At 28.2% G+C, this 23,147-nt stretch overlaps 2 protein-coding genes and 1 long non-coding RNA gene across 11 annotated transcripts; 2 read left to right on the top strand and 1 right to left on the bottom strand.

The window, feature by feature from the left end:
* Positions 1-1,044: 1,044 nt before the first annotated feature.
* On the top strand, positions 1,045-10,739 carry LOC111037489 (P protein). 5 transcript variants are annotated; one of them, XM_022320101.1, is made up of 20 exons: positions 1,045-1,262; positions 1,397-1,614; positions 2,104-2,165; positions 2,812-2,919; positions 2,994-3,087; positions 3,393-3,468; positions 3,562-3,752; positions 3,902-3,999; positions 4,063-4,222; positions 4,376-4,447; positions 4,543-4,674; positions 5,570-5,685; positions 5,833-5,971; positions 6,559-6,694; positions 7,145-7,313; positions 8,599-8,641; positions 8,712-8,945; positions 9,009-9,267; positions 9,338-9,431; positions 10,495-10,739. In XM_022320101.1, the coding sequence occupies exons 2-20, from the start codon at positions 1,612-1,614 to the stop codon at positions 10,580-10,582; spliced, it is 2,274 nt and encodes a 757-aa protein (XP_022175793.1). In that variant the 5' UTR covers positions 1,045-1,262; positions 1,397-1,611; the 3' UTR covers positions 10,583-10,739. The 5 variants fall into 5 exon arrangements, with proteins under 5 accessions (XP_022175793.1, XP_022175794.1, XP_022175795.1 ...); XM_022320102.1 differs by lacking the exon at positions 1,397-1,614; XM_022320099.1 differs by lacking the exon at positions 1,045-1,262 and having other exon boundaries at positions 1,279-1,614.
* LOC111037490 lies at positions 3,864-8,782 on the bottom strand. The gene is made up of 3 exons (XR_002604887.1): positions 8,703-8,782; positions 5,544-5,672; positions 3,864-3,959 (listed from the first exon to the last, which is right to left on the bottom strand). It is a non-coding gene; the product is annotated as an uncharacterized LOC111037490 (long non-coding RNA).
* A 4,938-nt stretch (positions 10,740-15,677) lies between the features above and the next one.
* LOC111037488 (F-box/LRR-repeat protein 20) lies at positions 15,678-22,436 on the top strand. 5 transcript variants are annotated; one of them, XM_022320098.1, is made up of 11 exons: positions 15,678-16,629; positions 18,975-19,088; positions 19,185-19,252; positions 19,329-19,458; positions 19,520-19,683; positions 19,749-19,906; positions 19,963-20,102; positions 20,168-20,359; positions 20,419-20,520; positions 20,588-20,800; positions 21,492-22,436. In XM_022320098.1, exons 2-11 carry the CDS (start codon positions 18,996-18,998, stop codon positions 21,597-21,599), a joined length of 1,368 nt encoding a protein of 455 aa, XP_022175790.1. In that variant the 5' UTR covers positions 15,678-16,629; positions 18,975-18,995; the 3' UTR covers positions 21,600-22,436. The 5 variants fall into 5 exon arrangements, with proteins under 5 accessions (XP_022175790.1, XP_022175786.1, XP_022175789.1 ...); XM_022320094.1 differs by having other exon boundaries at positions 18,978-19,088; positions 21,492-21,599; XM_022320097.1 differs by lacking the exon at positions 15,678-16,629 and adding an exon at positions 18,484-18,505 and having other exon boundaries at positions 18,978-19,088; positions 21,492-21,599.
* The last annotated feature ends 711 nt before the right edge of the window (positions 22,437-23,147 follow it).

Raw genomic sequence — 23,147 nt, 5'->3', positions numbered from 1 at the left:
TTTTTAGTTTATCAGGTTTATTGATAATACCTTATTTGCCTTTTTTCAAATAATAATGAAATGGCTTTAGCTGGTAGCTTTAATTGTTTATAAGCTTTTAATTCTTTGAATTGCTAGCTATTTAAAAATTACATAAGTCGTTATGAGTTTCAATTAGAATTATAAAAGGGGTGGAAAGAATATTTACATAGGTTTACAAATAAGTTACCTACATTTATATATATTAATACATTAAACATATAACTATACTTCTTTTAATGGCCTGGGGAAATGGAAAATTGGCCTGCCTAAAAGTTTGCTACCCCGAAAAAAACTAAAATGACGCCCCTGCTTAAAGGTAAGAACATTATTTTTGTTGAGTATTTGGTTTTTTAAAAACATTTTAATGTTTAAACAAGTTATGAGAATTTTCTATCTTTAATATTTTGCACACTTATAACTTGCTTAAAAATTAAATTATCGAAAAAACCAACATGAGTAAAAATATAGATAATGTTCTTACCTCTAAGTTTGGCGATATGTCAATTTACTCTAATATTTAAGCTAACAACACAAAATTGGAAAACGGAAGTTTTGGTATGTACAAAATATGTATTAGGTATGTGATATGTTATGCATTAGTCAAGACGGAGAAAGCGCATGCGGTTTAGGAGTTTTCGTAGAAAAATTTGGGAAATTTGAAATGGGTGGGTCTGGGGAAATGCACGTTTAGGTATCTATTACGTATCGGATCATGTTGTGGCCACTGGAATGTGAGTTGCGGTTTTACAGTTCTAGCAGGTGGTTCTACAGTAAAGTTCGGACATCTGAGATTGTACTACCTCAACGCAAATGTCGACATCGATGGTAGCCGGTAGGACACTTATGTGCGGCCATGAAGTATTGAATATTTTATGGCATTATGGCAAATTTTTAATTTTCATTCGTTTTGCTTCAAAGTCTGACTGGCGGCTGTTTAACATGGGCCCTGCCGGCCGGCCACCTGTTCAAACAGTGACTATACTAACTAACGACATAAATACGTAGGTAGGTATATTTTATCCGTAATATTAGTACCTAATGTGTAAGGGAAAGGGAAACATGGTCGTCGTTTGACGTTGTTATTTATTTCTCTCTCGCTCTATCGTAAATAATAAATAAATAATATACATAGGTACAGGCTATCGACAATATTATGCCATTAATTATTAAATATAGATGTATAAGATAGGTGAAAATTGGAAGCTCGGCTACGTGGTGTTTTAAATATTACATGTGACTGCGTGAGTATATTATATGCAGGTATACGTATTATTATTATTTATTATACACGTGTCGTGAATGACGCCATAATAATAAAGGTATCTAACTTTGAAAAGCGTTATGGTTACAATTTTGTATTTAATAATTGTTATAGGTTTGTTGCAAGTAGTTACAATGTAGAAAGTGTAATATTACATAATAATATTATTGTGTTATTGACAATTTGCGGCATTGCAATGGGCGTCAAAAAAAAAAAAATTTCATAGGCGTGTTACATGTTTTTTCCGAATATCTAGGTACTTGACAGCCGAATGCAGTTTGCAACTTTGCCAGTTGCCTGTATGTAGTGTGGAGTGTAAACTGTGGACTATGGTACGGGTAATTTTTATCGATTTAATCTGTCGTTTGGTGATCATATCTGAATTCGCATCGCATTAATTATTGCCTACTTATCTATAAAACGTTTAAACCACCTATAATATTGTAACAGTTACACTTATCAAATTATAAAAGTACGCATGGTTTAAATCGTATTTAATTTTCACAATTTAATATCTAACTAGGTATCTAACACATCGAGTATAACGCTTATACATAAATATTTACTCGTCACACTTTTAGTTTGTAGTTTTCAGTACATCGCTTGCACAAAATCATATTATTATTATAATTTATAATGCATAGCGAATAACCTATCTAAAACAATCGCACACTTTTTATTTTGTTTTTTACCTGAATTGTTTTTCTCATACTTGATCATAACATAATAATAATTTCTTGTTTTATTATTTCGGAAAAAAAACGAAAAATAAAAGTTATAATTATTGTTATTTCTGCGTTTTAACCGTCGCCGAAAAACAGGAGTTCAGAGTCCGTTCAGAGTCGAAAATAATCTCAAATTCTCATCACAATATGTATCAGAGGTATGAATTGACTTATTATAACTAATTAAACATAGGTAAGTGGGTTTTTGATGTTTCAAAAATGACTAAATGTATTGAAGGAATCTAAACTAAACAAGTAAATTCTAAAACTCAATCAGATCTGTACCTAAGCTATAATAAATACTTAAGACCATAGACATAATATATTATGTCTATGCTTAAGACTAAGAGGACGTTATACCCGCATGTGTTGTCTCCGTCTTACAAGTGCGCAACATACCCAATTTTAAGCTCAGAAGATCACGTTTAGCTCTGTAAGTTTAAAAATTAGAGTGAACTGACCTCTTATTAAAGCTAAAGATAGGTAAGATTATTATGGAGGGCATCTGATAAGCTTTTTGTTATATTTCAATTTTAAAACGCGTATTATGAGTATTTTAAAATTGTAAATTGATTGTACATCTTAAAATACTCATAACTCTCTTTAAAATTAAAATATAATAAAAAGCCCATGAGATGCCTTCCATAATAATCTTGTCTTTCGTTTTAATAAAAGGTCAATTCACTCTATTTTTAAACTAACAGAGCTGCTGAACGTACAATTTGTTATGTTACGCTCTGGTAAGACAGAGACAACACATGCAGATATAACGCCCTCTTAACTAATAATATTAATGTTTTCAAGGTTTATTGACGATTCTTCTGCCGGACCATCGTCTACGGTAGCTATGACTCCAGACGAATTGGAGCCATCATCTCTTAAGTCGACTAGGTCCAAATCATTTAGTGAAAAGTATGTTGTTTCGATAATAATATGCTTGATTTTATAATTTATAAGTATTAACTTATTATTTTTGTCTCTAATAGGACATCAACACATAAGTTCTTGCATGCGAAAAAAACGTCTGGCCGTAAATATACAGTTTCCATTATTCTCATATGTATTTGGCTTTTTTGTACCGTAAGTTATTTGTTTTATTCTGACGTTAAGTCTGTATTAACCTAAAATAAAGCCTATGGCTCATAATATGTAGAAAGAGTCCAGTAGAATCTATGTGTTCATTATGTAGGTATTAGGTATATCATATATTTTTATTTAAAACATTTCTTTGTTTTAACATAAAAAATAACATGAATTTAATAATGGTGTTTCAATTTATAGACGGTCTATAATTAGAAAAGTTAAAAGGTTGCCTAATTTGAGGTTTTAATAAGCTCTTTATTGATACTTAGTGTTCTATTTTATTATTAATTATTGGGTTACAGATAGTTCTTATGGCAAAACAAGAAAGAAAAGTAGATGATGTCCATCAAGTAACATTAGCTCCAAATGAAACTAAAAGTAATAAACATGTATAATTGACAATTGTATGACTTTTATAAAATATATTTATATTTACCTAAGTAAAAAATTATTAAAAATGTTGTATTCTAGCTCAGATAATATATAAAAACCACATGCCTAACACAAATAAAATACAATTGATATTGGCTGGAGCATTTATGCCTGATTATTATAGTACTTTGGCAACACATTATTTTAACATTTGGATAGAGTTTGATCCAACTGAAGAATATGATATGCAACCAAAATTAGGATTGAAGAATGAAGATATGCATCAAAGGGTATGTTTTATAATAATAATAATAATACTAGTATATATTAACATTAATTAAAAATTATATTTATGCTTGATACAAAAACATGAAATTAGAAAATCTGTAAAATATAATGTACTTACTTATTATTTCTTATAATTATTTGTTTTTAAAAGAATATAACCCAAATATGGTCCATACCAATTGTGAGTGAATCACTTGTTGAAGTTGTTCCTGAAATGCATCATAATAAAATTGTTAAATTGTTTTCCAAGTAAGATTAATTCAATACTTTTATAACTTAGTTTTAATTGTTAATACATTGATTTTTTTGTAGTGTTACTCTTCGTGGTGATACTAGACTTTGTATGAATACTACATTGAGTACTAACTTCCCTATTTCATTCACATATGATTTGTTTCCAATCAACACGGAATATGGTATAATTTATGCTGCTCTTGTACTGATTGGACTTTATGTACTAATTATAACCGAGGTAAGAACACATCAAAGTATATTGTTTTATATACTTTATTTTTATTATAACAAGCCTATTTTATTCTCATGTCAGTCCTAAACATAGTACTGTTATAAATCTTTTTCATTTTCCTCAAAAAAATGTTTGTTTTATACATTCTTACTTCTGTAGGTTGTACACAAATCAATTGCAGCAATATTAGCAGCCACTACATCAATTTCCATATTAGCACTTTTAGACGAGGTAAACTAATTTAAATAATAATAATAATAATAATAATAATAATTGATTTATAAATATCAAAACTAATTCTAGCAGTTATTAATTATGTTATATAGAGACCAACAAAAGATGAACTGTCCTCTTGGGTGGATATTGAAACGCTGCTTCTTCTTTTCTGTATGATGGTTATTGTTGGTATTTTATCCGAAACAGGAATTTTCGACTACTTGGCAATCGTAGCATACAAAGTATTAACATAAATACCAAATAGTTTATTTTCATGTGCATATATGGTGATCGATTTAAATGTTACATTTTCATAATTTAATGAAAAACATATTTATGATTCATAGATTTTCCTTGAAGAGGGAAATTATTAAATAGCGTGCTATAGGGTTTTTGAAAAGAATGCATTTTTTATATTTTTTTAGGTTTAACTTTTATGAATGACAACAAACATTTTTAATTTAATATTCCTAAGTGAAATAATTTTTAGAGTATTTTGATACATAACAATTTGAATTATAGACGTGTTGGTAATTAATTGATCCACCTATTTGAGAAACTAGGTAAGTCAAAAAATATCACAAATTGAGATATTGAGTGGAGTGTGTTATAAAAAGATAGATGGATCATGTGTGAACATTTTTAAAAAATATATTTAATTTTATCACTAAATAATCAGTATGAGATAGAAATAACCATGTATCACCGTTAGAGTAAAAACAGTTTTTTCTTGTTTTCTCAGAATTACCTTTTATGGACTTCCGTTGTTTCTCAAATAGCTGGTTCAATTACAAGTATTTAAAGTTTAGATAAGCAGTAGAAATAGTAGACTAACATTTTAAGGAGTACCACTGTGCCACTCAACATCGCTCATCTAAACTTTAAAGAACAACTCATTCAAAACGGTTATGTATAAAAGACTGAAAATTATTCTATTTTAAAATAACAAATAAAAATGTTAGCCGTTATTCAAAAAATAAAAAACTTAAAAAATGATAACAGTAAAAATTGTAAAAAATGTTGTTTTGTGATTACATCAATTCATTTATAAAAAAAGTTTTTCAAATATTGAGTAGACATTTACGTAGATCACAGTGTAGTGTTAACTTACCAAGCTAATCATTGATTTTATCGAAGGAAACCAGAGGCAAAATTTGGCCATTAATCAACACATTATGCTTCTTTACTGCGATGGTATCTTCTATATTGGATAATGTTACCACCGTTCTCCTAATGACACCTATAACCATAAGGTAATTATTTTAATGGCCATATAATTTACAAAAAAATTTATCTTAATATAATTATGTGGTGTATATTACACGCCATATTTTTTTGGTCTGCTCATTACAATCCATGGATGTCATTATGTCAGCAGTTAAATAAAAATGTTGTCCTAGGTTATGTGAAGTAATGCAAATGAATCCAGTGCCCACACTTATGTGTATAATATTTTATGCAAACTTAGGAGGGGCTTTAACATTAATTGGTGATCCACCAAATGTAATAATTGGAACGAATAAAGACGTTATTGCAAGTGTAAGTTTACTAATTTACTATTTACGTTACTATTACCCAATGATAAATACCTATTGATTTAAAATGATAATATCATGATGAAAATAACCAGGTATGATCACATTACAGACTAATAGAGGCATACAAGTCCAGATTAGACAAGCGACTTGTGTCATTGAATGTATCTTGCTTCACTATTTTCTGGTTAGAGAAATTGGTATGGATGTATAAATAATATGTATAGGTACTTTGGGTATTTCGTTACTTATATTATTACCCAAAACTGTGAGCAACATCGCAACTTTGATATGCATGGAAATCTTTCCACCCTGCAATATGGCGGATGACCTTAAATTATTTTGAGTTGGTCTTATTCAGAGTTTTTAGTGTGGTAGGTATAGAAATCTATAAGTCACATCAAGCTCTATGATAAATTGGCTAGCATATTTATGTGAAAAATAACACATTTTTATAATGCTATACAAACCACCAAGCATGTTGTAATACATGGAATACCTATGTAGTATGTCCCCACATGGTCATACCATATCTGTGTCATACCTAGTTATTTCTATCATGAATAATAATAATATAACATATTTTTACAGGGAATTGATTTTACAACGTTTTCATTACATATGGGCGGTGGTTTGGTATTCATATTTATAGCAGTAAATCTACATTTAAGATTTATTTTCCGTAATATGCAAGATTTAAAATTTACTGAACCTACTAATGTTACAGGTATACAAAATATAATTGCATTATATATATTTTAACTAAAAATAACTATAATCCTATTTTTTTTTAAAAATGTTATACTTGCTATATGTTAATTCTTTTCTAGTTTAATTGATAATCCATTTATAGGAAAAAAATTTAAAAAAAAAAAATTCTAATTGCTTAGATATATCTGATATAGGGTAGTTGTTATAGTGATTAGTGAATACTAAATAATAAATACTGCAAATACTAATAGTGTACCTGCCTAAGATTATCATAATAATATCCAATCATTATAATTTTCTATCATAAAATTACTCTATAATCCTTTATCTTCATATTTTATTCTTAGCAATTTGATCATTGTATATTTTTTAAGTTTTTTGTATTCAATTCAACAAATCATTATAATTTATAAATTCAACTAAAAAAATAATATTTAAATTGCTGCCATTTATTACTATTTTATAGAATTGAGACAAGAATTGGCGATTTGGCAAAAAGCTGCATCTTCTTTGTCTTCTTATTCAAAGGAAGAAGGCGTTGTAAGGGATAAACTTCTAAGGAAATGTAAAACTATATTTTCAAAGCTTAAAGAAACTCTTAAAGGTTTCAAGGTTGATGTTGTGCCTACAGAAAGGTACCTATGAATGTTATTAAATATATTACTTCTTCTAAATAATATAGTTATACAAAATGCTTTTTTTATGCTTAAATTATGCATTTATTCAAATTCTGATTTTTGGTATTTTTAAATACACAAAGACATATTTTTTCACCATTGAAGGTGGTTTCACTTTTAATTATTCATCAGATATTTTTTTTCGGTTAGAATTTCGATGTTTTTAACTTTCTAAGTCAAACTTCTAATGAGTAGTTTTTAAGTTCTATTATTTTGTACTAAATATACAATATGTATATGGTAATGAGTTAAGAAGACATGGTGCTTCGATAATTTGAAAATGTTAGAAATACGTATTAATCTATCAATATAAATAATTTGTAAATATGATAGTATAATAATTACTACATCAATCATTAGGATTTTTGATTTAGAAACATATTCATTTTCAAGAAAATCATCCTATAAATAATTTGTAGTAAAAATGGGAGGTCCCGATTTGAAAAATATAAGTTTGTATCTGTCACAGGATACTCTATTAGTAATAAAAAAAAGATCAGGAATTTAAAAATATGGTCTTCAAGACAGCTACTTAAGAATTCTAAAAGTTAGAATTTGAATAAATGTAATATTAAAGGAGAAAATTGGAGTGAGTGTGCTCAAAAATCACTTTGTATAGTTGCAGCTAAAAAAAAATGTTGTAGTATTATTAATTTTTGTCAGTAGTTATATCAAAGTATTATAATTTTAAATGGACCAATTGGCTATACAGGGTGATTCACCAAACATGCTCACCTCCATTTTTTCCTTAAATAATTAATTTATACAAATTGTGATTTTTGGAATTTTTAAATATACTTGGGCACTTTGTTTGTACTACTTAAGGAATGCCCTGTGAAGATAAAAATCTCAGTATTCAAATGAAAACTCTACTTCTATACTACAAATTATTTAGTAAATAATTTTTTTGAAAATATTTAATTTAAAATTTGAAATATCTCTTAGTTATTAACATAGGTATTGAAACTAGTACATATATTATATTGACCCATTTTTGCAAATTATTAACGTTGATAAATAAATGTATTGATGACTACTATTTTCAAATCACCATAGACTACATTTCCCTTGCATCCATTACCATGGACCTTTATCCTTAGAACACAAAGTTAAATAACTCAAAAACTACTTATATACATTTTGATTCTAATAAGTCAAATTTGCTTGGTGAATATGTGAAAATATAATAATATGAATTTGTTTTATTTTATAAGATAACAAATACCTATTATATACTTTTCAGACTTCAGTCTTATGATGAATCCATCAAGGATTTTTTGAATAAGGTAATGTGATTACATTAGGTCTTACTGTTATATAATTAAAATTAACAAGTAATATTATTACTTTTTTCAGGATAGTCAATTAGATAAAAGTCTTTTGTGGAAATGTGCTATTACATTAGGATTTGTTATCACTCTATTCTGCCTGCATTCATTTCCTCAACTAAATCTTAGTCTTGGATGGATTGCTTTACTTGGAACATTACTCTTGCTTATACTTGCTGATCACGTTGACATTGAATGTGTTCTGGGCCGAATTGAATGGGCCACGTTGTCATTCTTCGCTGCACTATTTATTTTAATTGGAGTAATATTTTGTAACAGATAAAAATAGAGAAAACAAATTTAAATTATTTGTATTAATTTTTAGGCATTATCTGAGCTTGGTTTAATTGAATGGGTAGGTAAACAGACAGAAATGATAATTATGTCCGTTGACAAAGAGTACCGATTGTCCGTTGGTATAATTTTGATTCTGTGGGTTTCTACCATTGTCTCCTCATTTGTTGACAATATTCCATTGACTACTATGATGATAAAGGTGATAACATCGTTGTCTAAAAATCCTGAGCTAGAATTACCATTACCACCTTTGGTATATGCATTAGCATTTGGTGGTTGTCTTGGTGGTAAGGATTTAATACATATTTCTTTCAAACTATTCAATTTATTGAATCAAATATTTATTTTAATTTTTAGGAAATGGAACACTGATAGCTGCTTCATGTAATATGGTATGTGCTGGTGTTGCTGAACAACATGGATACCGAATGTCCTTTGTGCAATTCTTTAAGTAACTACCTATTTAAATGTTTTTTTGTAATCCCTATTCAAGAGTATTCATTATTTTTAGAGAGTGAGCAGTATATATGTATAATTTAGGATAATATTTTATATACTCATTTAATTTCTGTCTGATATTAACCTTTGGGACATCACACTCACATGTTTAATCTCTGATTTAGTAGGTAGTAATTTACCGTTCAGCAGAACCAAATTTGTGTTGTTAGCTTTAATATTAGAGTGAATTACTTGGCAATTATTATCTATGTTTATTATTTGTTCATTCGATTTTAAGATATTTCAATTTGTAAGCAAATTCTTTCTAACTTAAATATTACGTTTTAAAATTTATCATCTTGCTTAAAAATTAAAATGTTTTAAAAAAATTGACAAGATAATGTACTCTGCAGAGTTTAATAATAGGTCAATTCACTCTAATATTGAAGCCAACAATTCAAAATTACTGTTAAATGTTTGCAAGACTTACAAAACTCATGTGGTATTATGTCTTAAGAACTGATTTACTCTTAATTTTCTTTTAAGAGTACATTCCTTTCTTTTGCGCCCAATATATACAGGTGAAACAAGTAATACAATAATGAATCAGGATATATGTTGTTTTTTTTTTTTTTTTTGAGTGTGTTACAAACATTTACCCAAGAACTTTAGCTTGATTATCCCGCATTTCAAAATGTTGACTTTTATTCATTTGTGAATGTGTACGTTAACTTCATGACCAATTTAAAAATGTTTTAAGATTTCTTATTCCTTTACTAGTTTTGTTGTGACAATGAACAAAACGTACGTTTTTGAGTAAGAAAATATTACTCATCAACCACGGATTGGTGACATTTTGTGTGGAAAAACCAATACTATATCTTTAAAACTTCAGTTACACACACAAATTATTATTTGTTAGTTGCTATGTACACATTAATGTGATATATGTCGTGTTGAACTTTTTAAATATGATGGTTTTGAATCCCTTTAATAGTTTAATATAAACTTTATAGAGTATATTTATGTACACTCAATATTTTTCTAATTATATTTAAATTGTATTTTATTTTTAGAGTTGGATACCCAGTGATGTTAGGTAGCGTAGTTATTGCTACCATGTACTTACTTGTTACTCACGTGACATTTGGATGGAATACATAAGGTAGTTTGTTTCATCATCGGATTTTTAAAAAATGTGTTCCTGTGAAAATACCAAACTGACAAAAAAAGAAATTTATTTATTTTCTATACTTTAGTTTGAATTTAAATCAAACATTTTTTATTTATTTAAGTATTATTAAGCATATTTATAATAATTTATTTCACAAAAAACCCTTTTTTTGAATTTTATGTTATTTAATATTATTATATAAGCTATATATTTTAACCATAGAATTTTTTTCCTTTTTAATTATATTCAGATAAGTGAGTTCCATTGTTACCATAGATTATATTTTGAATATTTTTTTGTTAGGATATACTTGTTAGTTATTACACTTAATACTAACTATTGTGCCTAATACCTTTTATATATGCAAGTGGTATACAATATAGAATTATTTTGTTTATATATTTTTTTCTAAATAATAAATATGTACCTACCAGGTGAACTACTCTTGTTAGCTAATGAGTAAAAAAAGTCATAACTATACTCTGTTTGAAAGTGCTAAAAATGTTTTATACTAAAATAAAGTACGTATGGGAACATAATTACCCTCATACAGTCAAGAAATTCTGGGGGGAAGGGAGGGCTGAAGCCCACCGAAGTCCCCCTAGTTACGCCTATTGTAAAGACTATTCTAGTTTGTTATTATCATAAGTAAAATTTGGTAATGCTGCTTTAGTTATACACTTATATCGTTCGATATATGCAAGTATGAAATGAACACAGCTACGCTTAAGTAACTACTAAATGTAAACTGGTTAATTAATGCAGGTAGAAGTAGAGATAAAGATAACAATACAAACAGAAATATAGAAACACAGATAACAATAATAGCTATTTATGTAAAGTTCTATAGTTTTGTAGATGCATCAATCGAGTTGAAATCATTGGACAAAAGTACCTATACTGACCAGTTCTGTTGACATTTCAAATTCTCTATTCTTGCATTGATAAAAAAAATTTAACGTTTTTATATATTTTCTATATTTAATTAAAAATGTATTAACTTTTTTATGATTCAAAGTTAAAATTTTAAAAACGTTAATCATTGTTACAGTTTATCAAATTCTATTTTAAATAACATTTTTATTGGTATATGTTAAACACTTAAAAATAGAAAGAAAATGGTATATTAACTTTTTAAACTTTTAATCACCTAATATTATACTATATTTAACTATTAAAAACTTAAGCATACAATATTAAATTAAAAATTTAACTTATGAAAATTGTTAACTCTAGATAAATCTATAGGTAATATACAGTGTTTTTTAATTTTGAGTTGTGTCTAATTATTTTAAGTTTAAATTTTAAATAATGAATAAAAATATAAATTTATACCTAAAACTAAATATACTTTTTATAACTGGCTAGAAAATATGTAGGTATATTATACAATTTTAAGATCAAATTCTTTGCCACTAATTAGTAATAGTTTATTATATCTAATTGTAGATTGTTATATTAAATGTATTTATTTATTTTTGTTAGACTTGCTCTTCTATATCTTTGACTTATAGCATTGAGTTCTGCGACTTAATTTTGTTTAAAATTTTAAGCGCGATTGCTTAAACTAACCAAGATAAACAAACAATAATTATCAAAAAACACCTTTAAAACTTTTCATTAATTTTCCGATTGATTCGACTGTGGAAATGAGCACTAAGAAATTATAAATTGACTTTTTTATAATATCATAGATAGATGGGTCTGTCTTAAATGATAAGCGATAAGCGTGATGCCTTGACTAAGGAGTAAGGTAAATAGGGATTTATTTTTATATACATAAGTCATAGATGTAGATAGATTGTAGAATTTTACTTTTCGGAAATTCATATCGATCAAACACATTAGATAAAAAAAACACGTTAGACGGACAAAAAGTTATGGTTGCATATCGAAATATCGTTATGGAAACCCACAGGTCACCGTGCTGTAAAATATGTATGTAGTTATACAATGTATACGTAAACAATTTATTTTTGCCGATTTCAACCCTTTAAAATCAAAATGTTGAAAAATTCTTTCTTAGATTAACTTGATATTATTATATTAATATATCCTCAAAATATCAATTCGATAACTCAAACAGGTTCGGCTTTGCGTTGATTATTGCTAAAGTAACTTTCCTTTACGCATAGAACTTATAACTTACAAGGTATAAAATTCTCAAAACTAACCTTATCAATTTTAACTCCAACAAACTTCTACGAGTCATGAAATATTTCAAACTGGTTAACCTCGTGAGATCACGTTGTAAAGTTCCATACTTATGATAAAACTATATTGACTACAAGTATACTTACATAACGGTAACACGGAACCCTATATAGGCAATTTAGCTACATGACGGTCGCAGGTCCATTTTCAAGCACCTCGTAATTGACAATAATTTAAATTTTATTTTTGATTGCAAGACTTTGACTTAATACAAAATTCATTTTGAACCTCTTTTGAAAGCGATTTATTCCCCCCCTCTTCCGTTACATTATATTATGGCCCCTTGTGTGTATCTGTAAAATATATTTTGTAGCGTTTAAACTTAATAATTGTCATTATACTTATATAGTTATATCGTTATTCAAAACTTGATGCAAACGGGAGTTTAGGTTTTTTATTATTTTCCCTCAAAGGTCATTTATAGAGTTATTAAATCTATAATCCATACATATTCGCACACAACACATTACAAATATACTTATTTAATATCTATAATGTGTATATATATATGCTAGTTGTCCCATCCTTATATAAGCTTTTCCTGATATCTCCAAGAATGATTTGAAATGTTCATAAAATCGGTTAAGTATAGTTTTTGAGTAAGTACCTACAGATATGCTACTAACATAAGCATCTGCCCAAATAACTAATGACAAGTTGAGCGTAAATCCAGAATAATTTTTTTATGAGCGTTTAAACTTAGAATTTTGACCAAATTCACAAAATCACGAAAATTAGCAAATTATATTTAGTTAAATATTCATAAAAAATTTTTTTTTAGATCTTAGATTTAAAGGTATAATGCAGTAGGATTCTTTATAAGTATATTTACCTTTATTAAAAAAAAAATGTCTACCTGAAAGTTAAATTAAATTTTTATCAGAGTTTGAAGTTGAAATTTTTACAACATTGGATATTCACTCGATTTCTCTTGTAGTGATTTTATTATTTTGTTGTAATTCTAAAACGAAATACTGTAGACACTTGAAATGTACACCACATTTTTATTTCATCAATTAATATACTTGATAAAATTTTCAAAATATTCTGACTCGTTTTAGGCTGTATACGAACATTTCCATTTTCCTTTTTTTTCATTTTTTTTCTATAAATGTCAATACAATTTTATTGGTTAGGTCAAAGAGCATGACAATTTAATACAAGACTCTTGATAACTTGTTACAATAGCAGTTGAAAAATATAAAAAATACATAGGCACAATTTTTTTTATAAGCATTAAAGTTCAAATTTTGACAATATTTATAAAATTGAAAATCAACAATGATTTTGTAGTTAAAAATGTATACATTTTTCAATTTTTATAGCTAAGGATTGAAAATTTAAAACAAGTTTCCCCTTATCCATAACTAAGAAATCTAAAAAATATATGAACACAGTTATTTTTTACAGATATTTTAAGTTCAAATTTGGATATAATTGCATATTAACACAAAGAATAACGTTTACCATTTTGTTGTAATTTGGTTCCAACACAGCCCATGCAATTTCACATAGATATATTTAATATTTTTCCAGCATCACTGATAATTTAAGAATAATATTAATTCAATTTACTGGCTACCATATTTATAATAGGTAAGTAATAACAATGTAAAATATCGTAAACTGAAATACCGTCTCCGCTCATAATCGTTTTTCGAATACAATGATTTGATATCATTGAATTCAAATTTAATACCATCCAGATCAGGGCTAACCTAACCTCTGCGAACTCAAACATCTAAAAAGTATATAAATACAGTTATATTGACACAAAGAATAACGGTTTTAGTCATTTTGTTGTAATTTGTACCTAAATATAATATTTTCCAGCGTTACAAAAATATTATGAATTTATGCATAATTTTAATTTAACTTACTCGCTACCGTATTATTAATAAGTAGGCAATTTTTTTTCTTCAAAATTCACCTTTACTTGAGTGTGATAAAAAAATTCAAAATCTATTTCCTACATAACCTAGAAAAAAGAATTATGAGTTCAAATATTATTTCAAAATTATTATCGGACTTCTGGAGTATACATTTTTTCTTCTTCTATTATTGGTCTAAATACACGAAAAAAAGACCCGTTTTCAACAGTCTTAATATTAATACACAAAGTTACAGAACTCAACAACGACTATCTTGAATTTTTACTTAGATACTTCAAAATTCTCAAAAAAAATATCTGTTCAATAATTAAAAATTAAAAAGGATTTGTAGTAAGGAACTAAGGACTAAGTTAACCGTTTAGGACTTTTTCCTATTTAAAAAACTGAAGTTTGTATTGTCACTGGATCATCCTCAAGTGGTACAAACAATTTCACTGATTAGAAAAATGGTCACCAAGTGTATTTAAAAATTCCAAAAATCTGAATTTTTATACATGCATAATTTAAGCATACGAATAGGATGAGTATGCTTGAAACGTCACCTTGTACATAATTATATTTAATTATTAAATTATATATCATAAATTATAACATGTGTATAATTTTTTAAGTACCTATGATATTATTTATGAGTTAAAAATATCATAATATATCAATTAATTTTAATACATTTTAATATAACTGGTTTTAATACAATATTTGAATATTTCATAATAAATTGTAAAAAGAAATAAATTTATATTTTATAACATGGTTTGTCTGGACTGTCGAACGAGCAGGTACGACACTACGTCACTAATCTGTGAAACTACGTCACTACGACCACAGTCGGCTTATCGCGATCGCCGCCACCGTCGATATTATCAGCTGCGGTCGATCCGATCTACAACAGCTGATCGACTTTGTCTTTCCTCCGCGCCGAACCGCTGCACTGCCGTGTGCCGTCGAGTGATGATCGACGTCTGACGATTACCAATCCGACACCTCTTGACTGGCTTGAGTCATTGAGTGACACACTCGGCACTCGACGGTGAGTTGACAGTCATAATAATATATTACATATTATTATAATACAATAAGACCACAGTTCGCGCTCGTCGGTCGAGTCGAGTATCGGGTTGTACTTGAGTACTCTACAAGCCTACAACTCTCGTCGAGTGTCGTCGGTTCGTACCGTCGTATCACTCCGTGCTCGTATCTCTGCGGAGCGGCAGTAACACAATTTTATTGTTGTTTTGTTATGACTTAATAGTTGGTAATTATTATTATCGCTTCGGACGCTTCAGTAGTCGTCAGTGGCGAGTCGAACCGCTGAGCGTGCCAGCGGTGTGTGTGCGCTCGTTTTAAATTTTAATGTATAATATTACATTATAATATACCTACGAATTAATATTATATTGTTATTATCGTATCGCATTATAATATTATTGTGACCGTGTGCAATTGAGCAGTTTATTATTATTGCATAATTTTTAACGTCGTAGTACTTAAGGTAAAGTCCTTTGTTCGGTGCGTATCGGGTTTATAACGACGATCATAAAAAAATGGCTGCAATGCTCAAACATTGAATAAGCTTACACGGTTTGTGTCATGTGCACGTCGGTACGTGTGGACAATTCGGAATGACCTGCTCGGCGGTGGGAAACAAACATCGAAGGCGGTGGGAAAACCTACGACGGCGGTAAAGGAGAGGCGGTACGACGCGAATACGCGATAGCCTCGCCGACGACGATTGCGACGGAACAACAACGGCGGAACAACAACGACGACGACCCGGACAATGGTTTTTGTCGCGTTCCGTTGCCGCGTGGGAGAGTACGTAAGAACTGTGGAGGATAACGACGAAGGCTGTGCGACGAATTCTTCACGACCGTCGTTCCGGTGTCGCATACGATCGATCGGGTGAACGTCGAAGCCAGTAAATGTGACCGGTAATTATTAATCGACGTATAAATATTAATAATAGTTTAATTATAAATACGCAATAGGTAGGAGGTAAGAACTTGAGTGTTGTTTGTTCGAGAAAAATGATACTCGAATAGACCCAGTCGAGTTAAATATAAAAATTATACAAGGAAATTGGGGCAGAGGTGGCGCAAATCATGTCCAAATGTCATGTTATGGTATATAAGTAGCCATGGCCCGAATTGCAAGTGATCAGAGATGGTGTTTGAGGAGACGTAGAGTACACACAAGAGTTGGTGGTGATAGAGATGAGAGAAAATCCAACGAGTTTCAATGCGGCTGTGTCATACCTGTGCGCTTGGTTGAATGCCACTAGTTGGCAGTCCATATCCCAGCAGTTTGTATACGGCCTTGCCGTTATAACAAGGCTGTTATTTGTCGTAAAATTGTCCTTAAGTCTAACAATACTCAAGTACCTGGATATCTTTTGATGTATTTTTAGGTTCAATCTTCCTCTTTAAATCTTGCACAACAGTATCGTTTATCAAATTTATAGATTCACTAATTTTGCAATGATCTTTTTTGATTGTGATTTGTGCTTGTAAACCTATTATCTAGTTTAATTTTGTTTAATAACGATAAATATTTTAGTAAACATAGACATGAATTAAGAATACATTACGTCTTACTGTTTGGCGTTGTTCAGCATATATTTTTGTCATCCACAATTATTGATCTATTTACATATTATTATGTTTGCTTATCACCTAAATTAACTATTACGCCAACCAGTAAAAGAAATTTAAGCCTTAAATAAACGAGTATAGACAGTAATAGAGACACAGTAATAGAGTCGGTTTATTTATTAAACAATTTCTACTGATCATAAGTATCGATATTTATTTGGGTGACTTGTTTGTTAAATGAATAAATAATGTTTTTTTGGTTAAAAACTTTTAATAAAATATGAAATAATACTTACACGTTACACAATGACATTACTTTATGCTCTACTGAATTTAATTTTTGTTACATACTTCTAAGAATAAATTACCACCTATATGAACAAAGAAAATGAAATACACAAAACAAATTTGTTTATTAAATACTACCTATATTAGCTTTATTTTTGTGTCATATTAGATATTGTAACAAGTTAGGTTAAAATTATAAAAGTTAATTACAATTTTATATTGATTGATCCTTCAGAGCAACTTTGACTGGTAAACTTTGGGCATAATTTATGTATGAAAATTAAACAATGTTTATGTAGATAAAATTATTTAATGCAATGTTCACTAGAATTCAAATATTATCAATATTGTTTTAATTTTTTTATAGGCTTGTCTATCAAAAATTGTATCCTTAGTGATAGACAATGCAGTAAAATATTAATAAATTCACCCATTCCTGTAAATTTCAATACTGCTAAATAAATATTGTTTGTTATTATCGAGATTATTATTTATTATTGATAGAACAAACAGAGATTATAGTATAGGTACAAGAATGCACTCTAATAAAATAGTACTATAGTGGCGCTGATATTTTGTGTGCAATTTATTACTATTTTTTTTTTGCTTATACCTACTCATTATAAACAAACCATTGAAACTACATTGAAACGTAGTTATGAACAGTTAATTGCCGTTGCAATTGTTATCACTTATCAATAACTTAAGTGTGTTTAAAATAATCTATTAGATATTTTAGTGTTTCACAGCAGTTAAGTACCTAGATTGTAGAATAAGTATTATTAGTGCATACTTACGTAATATACATAATAATGTTCATATCACTAGCTCATTGTTTAAACAACAATTTGTTATCTAATTTTCAGTATAATAATATAGTATATTTACCTTATAGCATAACATCAACAGTTCTATATAGGGTATTAAGGTCAGTTAGCAATCAGTATTCTCTTCAATAGTATAATGTTCATAATAAAACAATATCATAATATATTCATTATTATTATTTTATTTGTGTACTCAAAAAAATACATAGTAGTACCTAACATTGTTCATGTTTACAATCTGCACAATTATTATTTTATATCTCAATAGTGTCTGTAAGTTTACGACTAGTTAAGGTCAATTTACTAAATAATTTTACCATACGACAGCATTTATTTTTAAATATTTTATTACGTTTTATACTTTTATGTTAATTGAATGCTTGAATTTTGATAAGACATTGAGTACATTAGATAAGTACTTCTATTACTATTGATTTAATATTATTATTATTATTATTATCCTAGTTAGGTATAGTACCTAAAAGAAATGTATTTTAAAGTTATAAGGTCAAATGTTTTTATTTTTGAAGTTCATATACATTAATTTCTTTCTTTCTATTATATTGTTAGCAGATTGATTCTCGACAATACATGGCCATGGAAACGCTTACAAGAGATGTGCCATCAAGTATGCAACATCACAATAATTCATCTGTTTCAAATATGAAACATAGTTATGTTCAGGTACTAACAAATTATTATAATCTTGTACTCCAGTAATATTTTAATACTATTATTCTATCCGTTTCATGTATTTATTTTTCTTTATCATGTTATCAGCTGTCCAAAACATGTTTAGATGAAGACGCTCAAATAAATAAAAAATTACCAAAAGAGCTTTTATTACGGTACAAATTTAAATTTATTATTTGTTGGGTGTACTGAAATATAATAAAAAACTAATAATATAATATTATGTTTCAGGATATTTTCATACCTAGATGTTGTGTCATTATGCCGATGTGCTCAAGTATCTCGTGCTTGGAATGTATTAGCATTAGATGGAAGCAACTGGCAAAAGATTGACTTATTTGAATTTCAGACTGATGTCGAAGTAAATTTAATTTGGTAGTTGTATAGCACATAATTAGTGTTTATAAAAATATAATTTTTAGGGTCCAGTAATAGAAAATATATCACGGCGGTGTGGTGGTTTCTTGCGACAAATTAGTTTGCGTGGATGTCAATCTGTTGGGGATGGCTCTCTGAAAACTCTTGCTCAGTGTTGTAATTATATTGAATATATAAATCTGAATGGATGTAAGAGAATAACAGATAGGTAAATTTAACTAAGTAAAACAGTAAGTTGTGTGTATCAGGATGTTTCAACATTTTTCTTTACAGCACTAGTCAATCTTTAAGTCAATATTGTAAGAAACTATTGTCATTGGATATTGGTTCATGCTCTATGGTGACTGATTTATCTTTAAAAGCAATTTCTGATGGTTGCCCAAATTTAACCAGTGTTAATATATCATGGTGTGATGGTATAACAGAAAACGGTAAATATTTTTTCTTTTGTTCTCTTCTTATTTAAATTATTTTTTAATTTTTAAAGGTGTGGAAGCCTTAGCACACGGTTGTCCAAAGTTGAAATCGTTTATATCCAAAGGCTGTACAAGAATGACAACACGAGCAATCAGTTGTTTAGCACAACATTGTGTAAAATTAGAAGTTGTAAATTTGCATGGCTGCAATGTAAGTATAGTGAATTGTTAAATTTACATTCAACTCAATTATAATTGAATTTTGATTTTCTTTAGAACATTGAAGACGAAGCTGTGATAAAGTTAGCCAACAACTGTAATTCTTTGAAATATTTATGTCTTGCAAACTGTTCTTTATTGACTGATAGCTGTCTTGTTTCCTTAGCTGAACAATGCTATCAGTTAAATACATTAGAAGTAGCTGGTTGTTCACAGTTTACCGACATAGGATTTTTGGCATTATCAAAAGTAATAATAAATACTTTCTACATTTTTAAATATTTTACATTACCAAACATTTTTAATAGACGTGTCATCTTATGGAAAAAATGGATTTAGAAGAATGTGTATTTATTACAGACTCAACTCTATTTCATTTAGCAATGGGATGCCCCCGGCTCGAGAATTTGGTATATATGATTGATGATTTATTCTTCTTCAATTAATTTTAAATTATACTAACATTTTAAATTACAGAGTTTATCACATTGTGAACTAATCACTGATGAAGGCATCAGACATCTGAGTACTTCAACATGTGCATCTGAACATTTGGCTGTGCTTGAATTGGACAACTGTCCTCTTATTACGGATGCATCTCTAGAACACCTAATTAATTGTCACAACTTGCAAAGAATAATGTTGTATGACTGTCAACTCATTACCAGAAATGGAATAAAACGTCTTCGGGTAAGTGAAAATTTGCCAAACCTTATACTTTATGTATTGGCTAACTTATGATAGTCTTAAGAGGGTGCTACACCCGCATATACTGTGTCCGTCTTTCAAATGAGTAACATAGCAAATTTTAAGTTAAGCAGATGATGTTTAGCTCATTAAGTAGTGTTCCTGTGTTGGTTTTTTACAACAATTAATTTTTAAGTGAGTTATGAACATTTTTAATTTGTTTTATTATATACGCATATCTTGTTTAAAAAAAGATTTTAATTGTAAAACGAGTTATGAGTACTTTAAAATAGTAAATTGTGTGTGCATTTTGAAATACTTATAACTTGTTTTAAAATTAATATCTAAAAAAAAACCTGAGGTTCACTTGATAATATTCTTGCCTTCACATTTTATAAGAGATCATTTTACTCTTAATTTTTAAGCTAACAGATCCAAACATGACGTGCTGAGCAAAAAAATTTGCTGTGATAAGCATTTTTAAAACGGAGATAGTGCATGCAGGTGTAGCGTCCTCGTAATTAAGACTAAAGGTTTTGAAAATATTTCAATTTTATTGTGAAAATACACAATAGATGGAACTTAAATACAAATAATGCTTTGAATTTAATATAGTACATTTATCATAGTAATTTGCTAATTCTTTAATTTTTTTGTTGTAATCTGTAACTAATTTTTATATTATTCCATTTAGACACACTCGCCTAACATAAACGTGCACGCATACTTTGCGCCTGTGACACCGCCGCCATCCACTGGCAATAGTCGCCAACATTATTGTCGTTGCTGCGCCATATTGTGAGCCTGGCTTGAAGGCCGGTCATGCATACGTGTGTGTGCTACTTGCCTGAAATATTTGGTGAACATTTTGCAATCATTTGCCTGCTGTGTATTAAAATATAATATTTATTTTCTACCATTCTTTTTTATAATCATGATGTTGTATTGTTTATTATTATATTTAGTATATGTACATAGATAGTGGTTATATTTTAAGTTCTACAAAGAAAATCTGTCCATTTTGGACTGATATATTATACAGGTTTATGTATTATGCTTGTGTTTGTATATGTGTATAAACACATGAATATGGTTCACTAAATTAAATGTGCCTGTATTTTCCTTTTAATATTTTTAGTTGAAAGAAAATTGTAGATATACATGTATATGTATATTGAATACACACTACATCTTGTGTCTATGAATACTATAACAGGACCTTATGCATATTTTTAAATTTAATTTGAGGAATATGAAACTAGGCCATCAATTTCTCAGTCATTTATTGTATTCTGCACATGTGCAACACAAGTTAATTATTTTTCATTATGAGAACCCATTTTTTATCAATATCATATTTCCATATGTTGAATTTTGTAGTAAGTTTTTTTATCATCAAGTACTCTAAATCCAAAATTAATAGTTCTCGAAAGTTATTTTGAGCTTTTAAAAAATACATACGTTAGTAAAAATAATAGTTCTTAGAAATTTATTTCCCAGTAATCTAGTAATATTTCTAACAGATAAAATTTAAAAATATGCATTAGATACTTAGTAATAGAGTGTTCCTTGATACTGTTTATGTAGTATGTTTGTAGAAAATACCTATTTATTGAATATTAAAATTAAATTCTATATATTTTCTTTACAGTTTTTTATAATAGAAATTTATATTTTTCATAAATCTAAAATCAAAAAAATTATTGTATTATAAAAAATACACAAAGTTTTCATTTAAAATAATGAAAATTTGGTTAAAAGATAAAAACTGTCTTAATATTTTAGTATAATATAATTTGCTTCATTCAAATTGTTTTTCAAAAATGCACTAAAAATATATGAGAAAAAACTGAGCACCTTTAGTGAACCACTATGTATATAGATTATTATTAACCGTAACTTTTTTTTCATCTGTTTCAAATTATGTTCCTTGATGACAATACAATATATAAAATATGTATAAACACTACCAAGTATTGTGCCTCTAATTGTATCAACAACATAATAACTTAATTCTGGAGAGTACAACAATTATCTTCATTAAACATATTATAATGTTCTTGCATCTTTTCCTATTTAATGAACAAATTAATTAATTTTCCCGTTATTGTGTTATTGTATACTTTAGATAATTACTTTAATTTTTTTCTGTTGTCCAATGTTAGTTCAAACACAATTTTTTGATATATAATTTATAATAGATATAAAATATTTGTACTAGATTTCCATATTTTATCAACACCTAATATATTCTTTTTGGTGCTCGCTCTAAAGACTTGGTGAATAAATATTAATATTTGAAGATTTCAGAAGTTTTTAATATGTAATTGTTACAATTTTTATCACTCCA

The sequence above is a fragment of the Myzus persicae genome, unplaced genomic scaffold (genome assembly GCF_001856785.1).
Source record: "Myzus persicae strain clone G006 unplaced genomic scaffold, MPER_G0061.0, whole genome shotgun sequence".
Lineage (NCBI taxonomy): Eukaryota > Metazoa > Arthropoda > Insecta > Hemiptera > Aphididae > Myzus > Myzus persicae.
Note: the sequence above shows the minus strand (reverse complement) of the source record. Positions and strands in the feature narration are given on the sequence as shown.